This window comes from Amphiprion ocellaris, chromosome 21, assembly GCF_022539595.1.
Source record: "Amphiprion ocellaris isolate individual 3 ecotype Okinawa chromosome 21, ASM2253959v1, whole genome shotgun sequence".
NCBI classification, from domain to species: domain Eukaryota; kingdom Metazoa; phylum Chordata; class Actinopteri; family Pomacentridae; genus Amphiprion; species Amphiprion ocellaris.
Window position 1 is genome coordinate 17371371 of NC_072786.1, and position 16921 is coordinate 17388291.

At 40.9% G+C, this 16921-nt stretch overlaps 1 protein-coding gene across 3 annotated transcripts in view; it reads right to left on the reverse strand.

The window, feature by feature from the left end:
* The window catches only part of ptpn12 (protein tyrosine phosphatase non-receptor type 12), a 68850-nt gene extending 52167 nt beyond the window's left edge, over positions 1 to 16683 (reverse strand). For all 3 annotated transcript variants that reach the window (XM_023266100.3, XM_035946360.2, XM_035946361.2), the window contains exon 1: positions 16119 to 16683. In XM_023266100.3, coding sequence (XP_023121868.1) covers positions 16119 to 16220 — 102 coding nt within the window. In that variant the 5' untranslated portion in view covers positions 16221 to 16683. The remainder of the gene's footprint in view (positions 1 to 16118) is intronic.
* Positions 16684 to 16921: the final 238 nt, after the last annotated feature.

Here is a 16921-nt window from a genome sequence, read left to right on the forward strand (position 1 = left end):
ACGCACACGCACACGCACACGCACACACACACACACACACACACACACACACACACAGAGAGAAACGCATTCTGTTTCTTGAGCTCAGCAGTAAGCACTGATTGGCAGAAAATATGTTCTTCCTGCAGAGGCGGTGGTGAAAAGGTTTTTGAGTACGTGTGTGTCCAGGAAGTGGGGTTGTTGAGCGTTAGTGGTACAGTGGCTGTACCGACGGTCACCTTCCATGCAGACACACACGAACAAGCTAAAATAGGTCACCCCTTACAATGCTCTCAGAAAAATCCATCTCCCGCGCTGCGAGCATGCGGGGAAAAGATGCACAGACGCTAAAAGGGTCTCCGCCAGTTTGTTGCCCTGCTTCTCTGCCTCTAACAATTCAATAAGCACGATTGGTGTTCTAACCGCCGTTCTTTCTGTCTGTGCGACATTTTCAAGCCTGATCAGAAAAATATGCAAAGTCATATTTAGTTATATAGAGAAAGATGTGACTGAAACACATTTTAAATTAATCCTAGGACCTCAAATCCAGCTGACAGGTTGGAAAGGCAAGCTGTCAGTAAAAAAAAAACAAAATCACCAAAATGACACTAAGGAAGTGAAAAAAATGTCAGTTTTTGAACTTATAATGCGTGAGGCATCATTGAAACAGAAAACATTAACCATTTGTAAACAGTCATGTGACAAAAATTCAGGGACTTTTACACTAAACAGAGCTGAATTTACACAAATCACATGAGAGACTGGTGTGGAAACAAATTAAAAATGCAAGTAGTAAAGTATCTGTTGTATGCAGAGCCACCATTTCATTTATTTTCAAGAGTTGTTAATATCCAAGGGCACTTTGAAAAATGTTGCACATGTTAATTCCAGGTTTCATTTACAGAATTTCTGAAGCAAAATTTGTCAAACGAGAAAATTTGCTGCTTTTCCCTGTTGTATATCACTATAAACAGTTTTTTTTTAGTACAAAGAGGCAATCTGGAGCCATCATACTGAGCTCTGAGAATTGGTCAGGGACATTTTTTTATTTATTTATTTTTTTGTTTGTTTTTGTTTTTACATCTCATAGACTTATTTTTGAAGAATTTAATTCATTACATGGAGAAAATAAGCATCAGATTAATCAGAAGCAAAACAACTGTTAATTGCCCCCCTACCTCATATTTACTGTGTACAGATGTTAGAATATTGTCAATATACTCATCTAACTCTTTCCAAAAATCAAATAGCAATTTAAGTCTTTTGGTAACTAAAGAAAGACATCATTTTTTAGAGAACAGGTCACCATGTCACGTGTCTATTGTTAGCTTTACACTTATGCAGAGCTTAAAAATCCCACTCATTAACTTAGGAAATAACATCACCACACCCTGATTGCTGGCATGAGTCAGGGGTCCGGACCTGGTGTGTGAAGCCTCGTCATTAGCTAAAGATCCTGACAAAGATAATGTCACACACTAGTATGAGCTACCAGGCTGTGTACACACATGCAAACACAGAGACACATAGGCCGTTGCACTGTGCAGTCATTTCTACTTAACAGCTACCGGCCAATGTAGGTCAGTGGAGCACTGATAGGATGAGTGGGCAAGAACATTCACACACACACACAAACACAAACAAACACTCAGGGGTTTAACAGCCTGTCATTCACTGGCACAAAGCAGAATGTGATTTCCTCTATTAGCCATCAGGCCTCCCTGTCTCTCTGTCTGTCACTCTTTCATTTTCAATCTTAACTGTCTGGCAAAATCACTACGCGCTGTTATACAAGACAAAGATGCAAGGCGTGACGGGGCATCGAGGAAGAAGTAATGTTACAAACAGGAATCTCTGGAACAAAAGCGAACATTTCTTCAACAAATTCTATAAGCAGCTACTAGGGTTGTCACGATTTCAATTTTTTGAGCCACGATTATTGTGGAAGGAAATATTGCGATTTTACGATTATTCACGATTATCGACATTATGAAAGAAAAAAACCCAGTGTTTGTATTTAAATAAACTCTTTAATAATACTTAAACTTTTAAACATTTACTGTTCTTATAAAATAAAATAAATTGTTCCAACACGTCTTTGTAGTAAATAAAAGTGCAAATTGCATTACAAAACAGTCACTAACTTGAGGAACTTAAAGGCTTCTTTAGCTGCCATCATTAAAACAAAAGTTAGTGAGTAAATTCTAGTAAGTTCTAGTGAAGTGCCTCTTTGAGACTTTTATGTATTATGGAATGTTGCAATTTAATGTATGGTTGATAACGTAGTGTTTACTTTGTAAATCAAACAAAACAAAAAGACATAAAAAGAATACATTTAAAGATTCTAAAAACACTTCATTTTAAGCTTTAAATATCCTCCACAATTTTAGACAATATAACTACAGAAAAAAGGATAAATGGGAGTCTTATTTATTTTTACTAAAACGTTTATATAAACAATTCACCACTAATTTTACAACAATTAATCAAAACACCCGGATCATTTCCCAGGGAAAACTCTAGAGTCTGACAGGAGGTCCAGGCAGACAGACAGCCTCCCTGTCCTGGAGGTTACTGTCTCCTCCACTACCACTGTCAGCGGGCAGCGGGGCTTCCCGGACCACACTCCCTGCTGAGGGGACCGGGCCGACAGCATCTTCGGAGGAGGGCACGGGCTTCCGGAGCCAAAACAACCGGCGGGTCGGGAGCTCCGGTTCCCTCCTGCGCTCCCATTCCCAACCCGCCGCGGCCCGCCGCCTTCCCCTCGCCTGCGGACGCAGGAAAGCAGCCCGGCTGCGACGGGCGGGGAACGGGAGCGCAGGAGGGAACCGGAGCTCCCGACCTGCCGGTTGTTTTGGCTCCGGGAGGAAACTCGGGGCGGCCCGGCCGCCGGACCGCTGACTTCGGAACCGACAGTTACCGCGCGTGCGGCGGACATTCCCATCTTGGCAACCTCATTGCGCACAGCGGCCACAATATTAGGGACGCTTCGGCGGGCCGGAAACCCAGAAATTATTTTTTCTTTCTGTGCGACCCGGTACGGGCCGCAGACCGGTGGTTGGGGATCACTGCTGTAGTGTTGCCTACACACGTGCATTAGGCCTACGTCATTGCCGCCCCCCCCCCCCCCTTATTTTTGAAACTTGTGGTAAAAGTTGTTAGAAGCGCTGCACTGGTTGGCACTAACGCGGTCTTTGCTGTACTTTTTTTATTGGGAAATGATGATTTTACCTTGACTTGGACATACAGCGGTGGATGATTGTCACGAAGATGCTGTATCATGTTGGTTGTATTCGCACCTTTTGCTGCAACTTTGCGACGACAGGCTTTGCACGTGGGGTGCCCATCCACGAAAACCTCACCTTTAGCATCTTTTGGATACCCAAAGTGATCCCATACTGCTGATTTGAGTCGCTTTTTGGGAGGATGCAAGTCCGGAGGAGCACCCCCGTCAGCCATCCTCAATTTAGCGGTGAGTGAAGTCAGTGATGCCGATTAGACAGGAGCGCGCGCACAGGCCAAGGAGCCACTCTCTCTCCACTCTCCACTCAGCGCAGCTCACGCTTCTTGCATTGCACCTCTCGCGAGGCTTTTCTACGGATAATCGTGGTTGTGAAAAATGTGACGAATATCTATTTATAATCGTGGTTATTGTAAAACCGGTTAACCTTGACAACCCTAGCAGCTACTCTATAATGCAATTATCTCAAAACTGAGTCGGTATATGTGGTTATAACTGCATTTCACTGTCGGCATTATTCCCACACCCTGAGAGCAGGAAACACCTGTGCTGAACTCAGAGGACTCGGTGCAACCAGCCATTTAAAACCAAAGTCACTTCTGGGTGCCCATTTCCTTTGGGACCTCACATGTCAACCGTGCACGTGCAGCGTACAGTAGACTGAGACAGACAAACACTGAAAACGTACTCACACTGCTTCCTTTGACTAATGAGTCACTGTGGTTTTCATGATGTCAAAAGACAAAACAAAGTGGACAATGCAAATTTTAAAAAGCAGAAGGAAGCAGAAGGAAAAGAGGCTGAGGGAGAGTCAGAGAGAATGAGGGCCAAATAAAACCGGGGGAAGGGGAATATTAAATATCACAACCCTACATTTTGAGCCTAACATACTTGGTGTAGAAATGTCAGAACTTGTCCTGTCATCTGTTTTTATAAATATTTTAACTCATTTAAACCTAAAGTGTCCTCTAAACATATGCGAGGGATAAATGTAGGCCTGGGCGATCATCCAGTAGTGATAAGCTCTACTCTAATCTATTTTACTTAAAATTTTGTTGGGGTTTTCTGTATAAAATTTGTAAAGTTTTCACCGTACTATATGAAATGCCTTGAGATAAATTACACTCCATGTGCTGCTGGGTTTTTGCTTGCTTTCTTCATTTAATGTGGATCAAGTGGAGATCATTTCTTTATCCTAGCGTTTTTCTTATTTTTATTTCTGAGCATAAATGTATGTATTTGTGTGTTTTTCATTGCAGTGCTAACATTAAAATTTTTACCTGTAGACATCGATAAATAGGTTAACTTGGCTAAATTCAAATTAAGATTTTTTTTAAAAAAAATAAGTCAGTAGAAGTTATAAATAAATAATTATTAAATCTAAATGACACAAAAGTTGAGCTTTGCTTGTCAATGTAAAGAAATATAACTAAGTCCCTGGTGGAAAAAGTTAGCAAATAAGTCATGATGCATGAAAAGCACATGGCTAGCATCACAAAATCTCCTGTTCCAAACGAGAGAGGCCTTTTTTATTAATAAATTTCAGAGCAGTGGCCAACCATAGCGACAGGAAAAAGGAAAAGCACAAAGAAGCGTCCTGGTACAGATTCAAAATGTCATATAAAAATGTTGAAGAAATTAATTTAATTCATTAAGTGTTCTCGAACAAGACAGAACAGCTTCAGTTGTACTTTTCTGCAGCTGACCGCCATGTGATTTGTCCTGTGAAGATCAGAATGACATAATTTTCACAGCATGACCTCGCCTCTGTCTCATACATTTTGTTTCACTAGATTAAATTTGAAACACAGGCAGCATCTAAAATCTAAAACGTAATGTATAATTTATGGACGTACTAAGTAGTATGACAAATTTTGATTTTCATTTGAAATCGCTGACTGTGGCGTAACACTTGAGCAAACAGGGTTGACATTTATTAGCTTAGTGGTAATTTCCCACTCTGGATCCAGGCCTGCAGCAGGAAGCAGATGTGGACAAACCTCATATAATCCCAATCATCTGGGACAGGGGTTCATTGTGCATTTAGTGTGTGCCTTGTGTTTTTGTGTTTGTATGCATGTAATCATCACTTTTCTGCTCAGATATTCATCATCTTTATCAAAGGTCAAACTGGTGACATTCTGTGTGATTTTATACAATTTGTGTTTCTGTGCTTTCATTTAGTATTCATTTATTCAGTCACAGTGCAAAGTAATATTACAGTAAGAGATTCTTTTCTTCTTTTTCACCTGTGAGGGACCAAGGGCACCTCAGCAGGGCAAATGTGTTGTCAAGAGGGAGGACAGGTGAGTTAATGTATGCGAGTTCCCATGGATGATATGACTCCTCCATGAATCTGTTTCCTTTCAGTAAGTCCTGCATGACACACACAGGGCATTACTGCATAATTTCCTGAGTGTTTGAGAGTGTGGTCTCCTTATCTTGATCAATTAAGTTCTTCTGCCTTGTTGGTGGGTCAGCTAGCTTTCATCCTGTAAAGCCTCACACACACACTAATGTTAGAGCGGAAATGTTGCGTCCCTTCTGAGAAACACCCGGCTTAGAGGCAAAGGGCTGGTTTCTGGGTTAAGCCGTGGGAAGGGGTGGGTGAGAACGAAGGAGGCTTGTGACACCAGAAGAAATTGGGAAGTCTTGCTTCTTGCTGAAGTAACACAAGGCAGGCTGACAGCGGTTGCCACACACATTCTCGCAAAAACAGCAGCCGACCCCTGTAGTGTACCCTACTGCACCCACGCACACAAACAAGCTAATAAAAGCACAGACACACCAGGCTTCTCATTTCTTTAGCCAGCGATGGCAGAGAAGGCAACCATCAAAGCAGCTTTTACCAGCTATAACCATCAAGAAAAATAGCGTGTCACTAGCCTCAGTATGTGATGAAAAAGCTATCTCCAAATATTTCACAAAAAGTAGCTTGGCTTGATATTTGTGCAGCTCAGATTAAAACAGGAAACAGTACAAAAAAGACACTAGGACTATTCAGAATATAAATCGCACAATTGCTCAGTGGATCAACTTTTAACTATTGCTTGAAATAGTTTTTGGATGTGCTAACCGACAATATTACATGTCTGACATCCACTTTTATTACTTAACAATTTAGGTGTATCCAGTATTCCTCTAGATCTTCTGTGTTCAGAAGATCAACAGTGAACTTGTGTATATCCCCACAGAGCGAGAAGGTGATCCATGCTTTAATATAATCCACTACAGCTGGCAAAATTTACGTACCGTAGACAATCTATGCTCACACATGCAGAACTCACATTGGGTAGTAACACAATTCACTCCAATAATGTGGACTATGGCAGAATAGTTAATGGATGTTAAATCAAAATCACATTCTAAAACAATGCAATTAGAAAACTGCAAAGGCTGCAATATGTTATGGAGCACGTCTGATCCAAGGTTGAAGATACCGTGTCAATAGTTTACAAACTCATGCCATCCATCTTGTGCAACAGTCACGCTTTCGATAACGTGGTTGACATTTTAAATTATATCGCAAATTATGTCACAATATTGGTCAGACAAATGCCAATGTAATATTTCCCCAAATCATTCACCCCCAGTGACTATATGTTACTACAGCGCAAATTCATATTTAATTATATTACATTATAGACAGAAACCCAACAAATTCTCTGAGAAAGTAGACAATCGGAGCATTCGAGACAGCATGAAAAACACACAGTGGCACACCCCTAAAACACACTAAACCGCAGCATAGGCCCCCAGCAAAACTTCCTACTCATTTCTCTCCGTGTGGACTAAAATGCGATAAAGACAATTCAACATTATTTTCTTCATTTATCATTCATCATTATTTAGAAAAACAATCACAGAACCCTGTCAACTTGACAGATGAGCAGCCTGCATTCTGCTTACCCGAGCCCCTCCAGCTCATTTTCAACAAGCCTGACTGATGAGTTTGAAAATGAGAACCTAGCACACCGTACATTCTACGAGCGGTACATTATCTCACCAAAAGAGATCACTCTCATGAAGACTGCGAAAAAAAAAAACATGTGCCACTCCTCCCCTACCATGTTCTCACACACTAATGAAGACCTCGCATCCCAAACCAACAGCTTGTGTGTGCACATGCAGCTTGTTAAAACTTTTGAACCCCAAAACTCTCCAGTAGGTTTGAAAGGCAAAGGATTTTTTTAAATTGCCAAAATTCCACCATTTACCACAGCAAGAAACCGTAAAAACAGGAAGAATATTTGAACCAATCGTGCACAACTTTGAGTTTTGGAGGGAAAAACAACCAAATCTAAGCTAAAATCCTATTATTTTATCGACATGTCTAATTTAAAAATGATTGATGATGCTTGTTTTACAAGCTTCTGGATAAAACAAAAACATTTAAGAAACCAAGAAGTCATTGCTGCCTCTGCTGCAACCAACAGCTACACTACCATTCAAAAGTTTGGGGTCACCCCAGCAATTTCATATTTTTACATCAAAATTCACACTTTTATTCATGCGCTAACATAATTGAACAAGGGTTTCCTAATCATCAATTCACCTTTCAACACCATTAGCTAACACAATGTAGCATTAGAACACAGGAGTGATGGTTGCTGGAAATGTTCCTCTGTTATTCTATGTAGATATTCCATTAAAAATCGTTTCGAGTTAGAATAGTCATTTCCCACAATAACAATTGTAGGCTGTATTTCTGATTAATGTAATGTTATCTTCATTGAAAAAACTTCTATTCTTTCAAAAATAAGTACATTTCCAAGTGACCCCAAACTTTTGAACGGTACTGCATATGACAAAAATTCAGCAATTTTCAGTTGAGCTGTAGGGCGTGTTTACACTGAGCAGACAGGAGACACGTATGGAAGCAAATTAAAAATGTAAGTAGTAAGATTATATACAGTATATCGAGCCACTATTGTGTTGCAGTATTGGTAACACCTGTGGGCACTTGGAAAAACCTGGTACATGCTGATTAAATTTTTTTACAGAATTTTCTTTGTATTTTTATGATTAATGGCATTATAACTTTATGACACTGCTTGCCATTGTCGTATTGTTTCTATAGAGGTGCAGGATTTTATATTGCCATAACAAATTAGGCCAAAGTGAGTAAAAAATTTGTAAAAACTGCTTGCTGTTCGAGCCGTTGATACATGGGAAAGAGATCTGACACTAAATGTGCACACACACACAAAACCCAGTAAGAATAAGGGGAAGCCCCCCGGTAAAGTGGAAATTGCTATTGCACACATGCCCACAAGAACATACACACAAGCATGTTTGGCAGTGTCACATCTCCTTTTCTGCCTTCCCTCCGAGTGTTTTATGTCAGCCCGACAGGACACTTTAGAGAAGTGTGTGTGTTTGCACTTTTTCGCTTTCTTTGATGTGCTGGTCGGGAGTAATCTGCTTACAAAGGTGTGGCAGAAACACACACACTCACACACACTGAACTCTTCTGGCTAAACCCTGTCTAGACTACAATACTGAGCCCAGTGTTCCCATGCTAGTAAAATAATATCAGAGCTAGTCGGATGACACAGGTAATACATCACACAGATCTGTGTTTCATTTTGTTTCCAGTCGTGCGGTTTGATTCCTGTCTCTATGTCAGGCTGCTTTAACAGCTTCTCATTTCCAGTTTCAACCTCTTGCTGATGATTTTTACACATCTATAAAGACTGTTCATATTCAGGCTGCCGTTCATGTGCCACATGAGGGTACTTGGCACATGAGAAGGCATCGAAATTGCAATGCACTTGCAAAAATGTGTTCTCAGCTGCATGTTTAACAAAAGGCGTAGGGGAGAATGATTCACATGATTCTTTCAGTCTATTATTCTCTAATGATTCACAAATGTCAAAAATCTATTTTTGTAGAGTGATAATACACTTGTGTTTACACAGCAAAAAAGGAGAATTCAACCTGAACAATGTGCAGCACGCACTGAGAGTGGGTGATATGACAATCTTATATTGTGTATGTTATTAATTTGTATATTAATTTGATCTGCTTTTGAGGGAAATTGCAAAGTTTACATTATAAACTAATGAAATAACAATGCTGTCCAACAATTTCAGCTACATGTGAGCTGAACAAAAGCATTATTAATTGTGACTAGGGTTGTCATGATTTCAATTTTTTGAGCCACGATTATTGTGGAAGGAAATATTGCGATTTTACGATTATTCATGATTGTCGACATTATGAAAGAAAAAAACCCAGTGTTTGTATTTAAATAAACTCTTTAATAATACTTAAACTTTTAAACATTTACTGTTCTTATAAAATAAAATAAATTGTTCCAACACGTCTTTGTAGTAAATAAAAGTGCAAATTGCATTACAAAACAGTCACTAACTTGAGGAACTTAAAGGCTTCTTTAGCTGCCATCATTAAAACAAAAGTTAGTGAGTAAATTCTAGTAAGTTCTAGTGAAGTGCCTCTTTGAGACTTTTATGTATTATGGAATGTTGCAATTTAATGTATGGTTGATAACGTAGTGTTTACTTTGTAAATCAAACAAAACAAAAAGACATAAAAAGAATACATTTAAAGATTCTAAAAACACTTCATTTTAAGCTTTAAATATCCTCCACAATTTTAGACAATATAACTACAGAAAAAAGGATAAATGGGAGTCTTATTTATTTTTACTAAAACGTTTATATAAACAATTCACCACTAATTTTACAACAATTAATCAAAACACCCGGATCATTTCCCAGGGAAAACTCTAGAGTCTGACAGGAGGTCCAGGCAGACAGACAGCCTCCCTGTCCTGGAGGTTACCGTCTCCTCCACTACCACTGTCAGCGGGCAGCGGGGCTTCCCGGACCACACTCCCTGCTGAGGGGACCGGGCCGACAGCATCTTCGGAGGAGGGCACGGGCTTCCGGATCCAAAACAACCGGCGGGTCGGGAGCTCCGGTTCCCTCCTGCGCTCCCGTTCCCCGCCCGTCGCAGCCGGGCTGCTTTCCTGCGTCCGCAGGCGCAGGAAAGCAGCCCGGCTGCGACGGGCGGGGAACGGGAGCGCAGGAGGGAACCGGAGCTCCCGACCCGCCGGTTGTTTTGGCTCCGGGAGGAAACTCGGGGCGCGGGGGGTCCTCGGGGCGGCCCGGCCGCCGGACCGCTGACTTCGGAACCGACAGTTACCGCGCGTGCGGCGGACATTCCCATCTTGGCAACCTCATTGCGCACAGCGGCCACAATATTAGGGACACTTCGGCGGGCCGGAAACCCAGAAATTATTTTTTCTTTCTGTGCGACCCGGTACGGGCCGCAGACCGGTGGTTGGGGATCACTGCTGTAGTGTTGCCTACACACGTGCATTAGGCCTACGTCATTGCCTGCCTGTGAACTATTTGGTCAGATACCTGCCTCCTTACTGCAGGACACATACGTCAACTTATTCTAGCACACAAAGAAAACTTCATCAAGCTACTACAATCAGTTGTACACCACAGAAAGGGCCAATACTCCATCTCAAAACCTGCTGGTGAGTTTGGTATTTGTCTTATTCATTAATTTTTTTCTGTCACCAGTAAAACTATTTGCTCTAACCAGAAAAACAAAAACATCAGCTCTCCTTAATGTAACTATGACACTACAGTGGCAACCAACAGTCACATGACAAAGCTTCTGAGACCTATCGGCTGAACTGCAGGCTGTGTTTACACAGAGCCAATAGGAGACACAGAGGGAAACAAATTAAAAACATCTTTATTACATAGAGTCACCATGTTTTCCAGTATTGGTAACATCTGTGACTACTTGGAAAATTGCACGAGTTGGTTAAATGTTTTTTTTGTTTGTTTGTTTTTGTAAAATAAGTAGTCACTGAAATTCAACTTTTTTTGTTTAAATTTTTTTTAATGATATATGACATTATAACTACTTGGTGTTCAGTTTTGAACCAGATCTGTGCTACAATTTAATGTGTACTTCCTTTGCCGACACTCACAGGTGGAGTGTCGGCAAAGGAAGTACACATTAAATTACACCATGTTTCATTCAATTTGGCTTGGCAGTTTTTGTGCAATCTTTCACACAGACAGAAAACAAACAAACAGTAACTGTAACATCATGACTCTTCCTCCTTTTGTGGAGGTATGGCAAGTTAGCTTAACAGCCTGTTATGTTTCATATTAAATTTCAGTAGTTAAATTCCATGTCTTTGGTCATGCCATTACCACACCGGCAGTATTTGGAAAACCACTGCCACTGGGGACCACCCTGCATAAATCCTTGCATACAACACTGTGATTTATTTTGGAATGAAGCATTCACTAAATGTTTCTATGCGGCTGCACGCTGTCCCACTACTTATAGAACGTTTCCATAACACGGAGGTCACAAGCTCAATCCTTTCAGCTTGTATGTCTATCAACAGCTGTGTGTTCAATCATCTTGGCCTTGAACTGAACCCTATACTCTGACCCATACTGTACTAAAAGTATTACTCCAATATATGCCTTGTGTATAACTGTGTATAATAAATAAAGGAGTTGGAACAAAGACCACTGATTCTAGGATGTCAAACCAGAGAAAACAATTCTTTCTCTGCCCACAGACGCATCAAAACTAGAGTGCAAAATACAGTCTCCAAGACAGCAAACAGCGAGCGCTTTCCCTGTAGAACAGTGAGACTTGTTTCACGCAGCCAGATATGTGAGACAGCAGTAAAACTTTGTCACAGCAGTATTTATGACAGTTAGAATTTTACACCCAATCCAATGTACTGTACTCATCACAATCTAAACATTAGCAGCAAAGGAAAAAGACAAAGTCACATTATCAAGTGGGTGATCATATAAAAACTGCAAAGCCAAAGCCCTGTAAAATGGACTATGGTGTATCGTGATACTGGACTCTTTACTGTGCCTTTAGCTGGACAGCTGACTAGCTTTTCAGCAACATGTGATAAGTAGGACTGTCTTCTAGTCGGGCCACTTGCAGTTTACCTCAGGCTATATTTTCCAGACTTACAAAAGCAAATATTTTTCTGCTCTATTTTATGCATTACTTACACGTATGCTTTAAAATATGACACATTTATAGATTGTTTCCCTTAAATGCCAGTTTATCTTTACAGATTTCCAGATTTCAATATTCTCTTCTTTGTAAATTTTTTTTTTTTTTTTAGTTTTCAGGCCACTCACTTTGCATTTTTTGTATTCAACTATGTGTCTAAATTTTGCCACTTTTCCCCTACTGAATCATATAATTTTATTTTATATTATTTCATTTTTTCCTCTACCACATGGCAAATATTTTTTCTTATCTGAAATCCTATTCTCTTGATGTGTCCATATTGTTGCTTCTCTAACACACTATTTGTTTGTTTGTTGTTTTTTTTTTAAATCTGACTCTTACATAAGTGCACTAATAGCTGGTTTGGAAAGTCGTGGGTTGACGGAGCCAGTTGATAACCACCCTTGTGAAACAAGTAAGATTGTCATTGTTTGGTTTTGCAGAACCAGCAACTGCACAGATGGACCAACTTTGCAGAACCTGCGTCATGGGACAGACTCCGGGACTCAACAGTACATATTTTGCCTTTTATCCAATTTGTATTTTTTGGATTAACCCATCACCACCACACCAGATTGGTTAAAATAATCATACTGTGTACCTTTTACTGATGACACGTTGCAACATATCATAGCTGAACCTTACATTTTTTGAACAGCAACTGATCTTCTGGCTGCCATTTGAATTCACCAACATGCAGTGCTGTTTTGTTCACCTTTAACACAAAATTTGTCACATATTCACCAGAAAAAGGAAGATAGTTGGTGAAGAAATTATGGGCACATACTAGCTAAAATGCATTATGTCTTTGAGGGTATAGAAACATGTAATATAGCTCTTAAAAGTATTATAGCATCAGGATTCAGACCAAAAATGTGCCCAATTTACTTCTCATCTCCGTTCAGCGTGTTTTCATTCTCACTTCATAGGAGGTCCTGACATACTTTTAACATATGCCCCAGTGCATACCTTGTAATTTGCCTCTACTGTATATGAAGGCCACTGAAATTAAATCTCAGTAAACAAAAATATGCTATTTCTGACAGTCAAAATGGGTCACGTGAATCTTTCTGATGGGGTCAAACATCCTAGGATACTTCTCACATTTAGGTGCCAGGTAGAAAAAAAAATCTAAAGTGTCCTCTTTCCATCAAGCAGCCAAAAAAGAGGCCTGAACAAAGCGTATAATCTCTGACTCCTTGCCCCACCAGAGCCTGTAATTATGCCTATAAAACACATTCTATATATAAACAACAATAGGCAGTTAAAGTGGGTGTTATGTCAGGGTGTTCTGGTGAGTCAGTGCACAGAGGAGCACACCCCATGCGCTTGTGGTATTGTGAGTTTGACTCCAGCAATTGAAAGCTTCACACAAACCTCGAAATTGGTACAACAGACAAACAGCAAATACTTGAAGCATTTACTTAGATGTTGGCTGCAGCGGATGAGTTTTAATTGTGCTTGGTGCGCTGGCAAGCAGCCCACCTGTACTCAATCAGGACGAGTTTTCTGGCCTGCAAGCTGGCGTGTTTGCTAAATAATTTAGGTGGAACTCACCATTCAGGGGCTGATGTTGGCAGCTGTGAGAAAATTTCGCTTGAAGCCACACTGACAGGAATGCCATAAAGCTTCCATTCAGCAGATACAAAAATAGCTTGATTGCTGTGATTAACCAGCTCAAATTAATGCAGTTACTAGCACCAATGATGAAGTTTGATAGTCAAGTTACTGTCTGGGGAGACACATGATAGCCTAAAGGCTAACAGGAAATATGTTTCACTGTAGAGGGGAATTAGGGTATTTCATGGCAATAAATTCAAGGGGAACAACAGACATCACACAAATAATCAAGAATCAAGGCACGATAAGCAGTCAATGGTGTCCTTTTAGTTTGGAAAAAAAGGGGGTTTCTGATCAAAAATCATGCCATTTTTAGTAGCCACAAAGGCTGGAGGGATATTTTCCTGGAAAAACTGACAAACAAACTTTCATGTCAACAACAAGATTTAAGAGAAAACTGCTTGTACACCAGCAGAAGACTGTGGTTGTAGTAGGCAGGTTGACAAGGCGTGGATGTGTGTAAAGTTGTGAATGAGAAGTATGGTGGTACTAAAAGACTGGCCTTGTTAACACTACATGGAGACACTACGGTTGAGAAACCAGGAGCCAATTAAAAATTCATTAACATATGGTCAATTATAAGTTACACTAGACACACTGATATTCCAATTAAATGTCTGTCGTGTAAAAGTTCTCCTTGATCTCCGATGACGACATGCATTATGAAATAAATGGTCTGTAAATAAGTCAACAGCGGACTAGTCCTCGCTCCTTTGCTCCGTCCATAAAGCACTTCCTCTAACACAGCCCAGTGCCCCTGGTAGTTTTTGCGCAACATCTCCCAACTCCCTGTTTTCTGGAGCTCACACTCAAAGCACAGCACAAGCCATCAGCACACAATCAGGAACAGTCCTAGAGTCCTGCTTATTACAGAATTTGTTGATTTTCAGCAAGAGAGGCCTGTCAAAAAATGCAGCCTTGATCCAAAGTTTGCCAAAGTTCCACTTTTAAAGCCAGAACAAAATGTTATGAAATGGGCCAAGAAAGAATGTTGCAAGCTCCAGCAAGCAGCTTGCATGAAGTAGGGAAGTAAGGAGTGTGTGTGTGTTTGTTTGTAACTGTAGGCAAGAGGAGAAAAAGTTAACCATTCTGACTCTGATTACCTTGTTCACAAAAAATCCAACTACAACACAGTAAAACTAATCCAAGAACCTAACTTTCCTGACAAATAAAGTCATGACATTAAATGGCAACTTAATGACACAAATGTTATTATAAAAGTGCCATTCCTGTTGTGGCTATCTGAGCCATTTCACAAGCCTGGGAGAGGTCCTATTTTGAGTCCAGAATTGCAAAACAGTAACATCCAGTGATGTAGTGTGGGCAAACTTATGACTGCGGGTCAGCGTTCATCACAAGGCAAACAAAATATGTCAACAAAAAGGATTTTTCAGTTCCTCACATGTGTTATATACCTCCAATTGAATCACAATCACAAGCAGAGGTAGCATGAGAAAGGATACACACTAACACCTATACGATCTAGTACAACAACCCTACACTAAAGTCCTTGCTTTACTGTGAACTGGTCCTTTTAGGGGGTGAATTTGATTGCATTATGTTGTAATGTCTAAAATTTAGCAAACCGTAAATGCATGTGGGTGTCATCATCATCCACTGCAGTACATATCTACCCAAAAACCTTTACCAAATAAGTAAATGCAGTAATCCAATAAATATTTAATAGAGCTTTCAAGCATTACACCATGACAAAACTATGTACAGGAGAACAGGGAAGCCATAGGAGATCATACATGCAATTAAGCTCAGGTCTGGGGATGTGAACAATGACTCATTATAGTGTATCCCAACAACAATTTGGTTAACAGCAATAGCCACAATAACACTGCACTTTAGCCCAGCATTCAGCTACAAGCTAAGCTGCTCCGGCAGTAAAGAATTAGCCCAGGGCTGGAGGCAGACGTGAATGTGTCTTGTTTGGCTTTTTAATATGAGAGAAACAGGAGTCGGTGGTGCTTCTGTGGTGTGGGAGACAATGCTAGGCCGCCATGTAAAGCCTGGAAATGGGAGGAAAAGGAAGAGGGCAGTGTGGCCGCCACTGCCTCACCTCCTGGGAGATACAGTGAACCAGGAGACGGGGAGGGGGGTGGGAAATGGAGGGTCAGTCGGTATGGAGGAAAAGGTGGAGATTGAGAGAGAGATAGCGGTGCTGTTGAGACAAATAGAAGATTTAAGAAGCTAGCTGTGCCTTCTGGTAATTTTGACCCACCATAAAGTCGCTGCCGAAGTTGTCCTCTCCCCTCTCCTCGTCCCCCTCGCTCATGGTCCTCACCCCCTGGATAAACTTTCTCAGGATACCGGCTTGGTCCATCCTTCGGTCCTCTCGTAACGTGTCCCGGTCCCTTTTGCTTTAAAAAAAAAACTGTCTCCCAAACTAGCAAGGGGAGGAGAGATTTTAAAAATAAAACAAAAGACAAGGGAAAGGGAAGAGGGGGGGGATAAATAAAAATAAATAAGCTTCACGGGTCCTCCCAGAGAGTCATCGTCGGCTCACAACACCTTTTTTATTATTATCGCCCCATGTTGTTTCTCCGTCTCCCTTCTTTCTTCTGGACTGTTTTCACAACGACAGCCGTTAGTCCCGGAGAAAAGCAGCGGCGGCCCGGTTTTCTGCCCCACAAACAAGTTTACAACCGCGGCGGGATGTAAACTATAAACACTCGGTTCCGCAAGAAAAGAAAAATAAGGAAAAAAGACAAAAAGCCCGGTGTGGTCACTCTATCTACCCCTCCCTGTCTACCTCGGCTGCCACATTCACACACTGCTGCTCGTTATTCGCTACTGGGGAACATCCGGACTGGGCAAAGCCAAAGCAGACATAGACCCTCCCCTTTCAGGGTATAGCCGTCACTGATTGGACAGAGGAGACCAGGAATTACAATATCATTGGCTAATAGGGATGTCGCTCTTGCAAATAGCCACGTCTGATTGGATAGAATGAATGTCTGTAGTTTGGACGTGTTTCGTCATCATCACAATTAACTACCTACAATAAAATATTGTGTGTCTGCT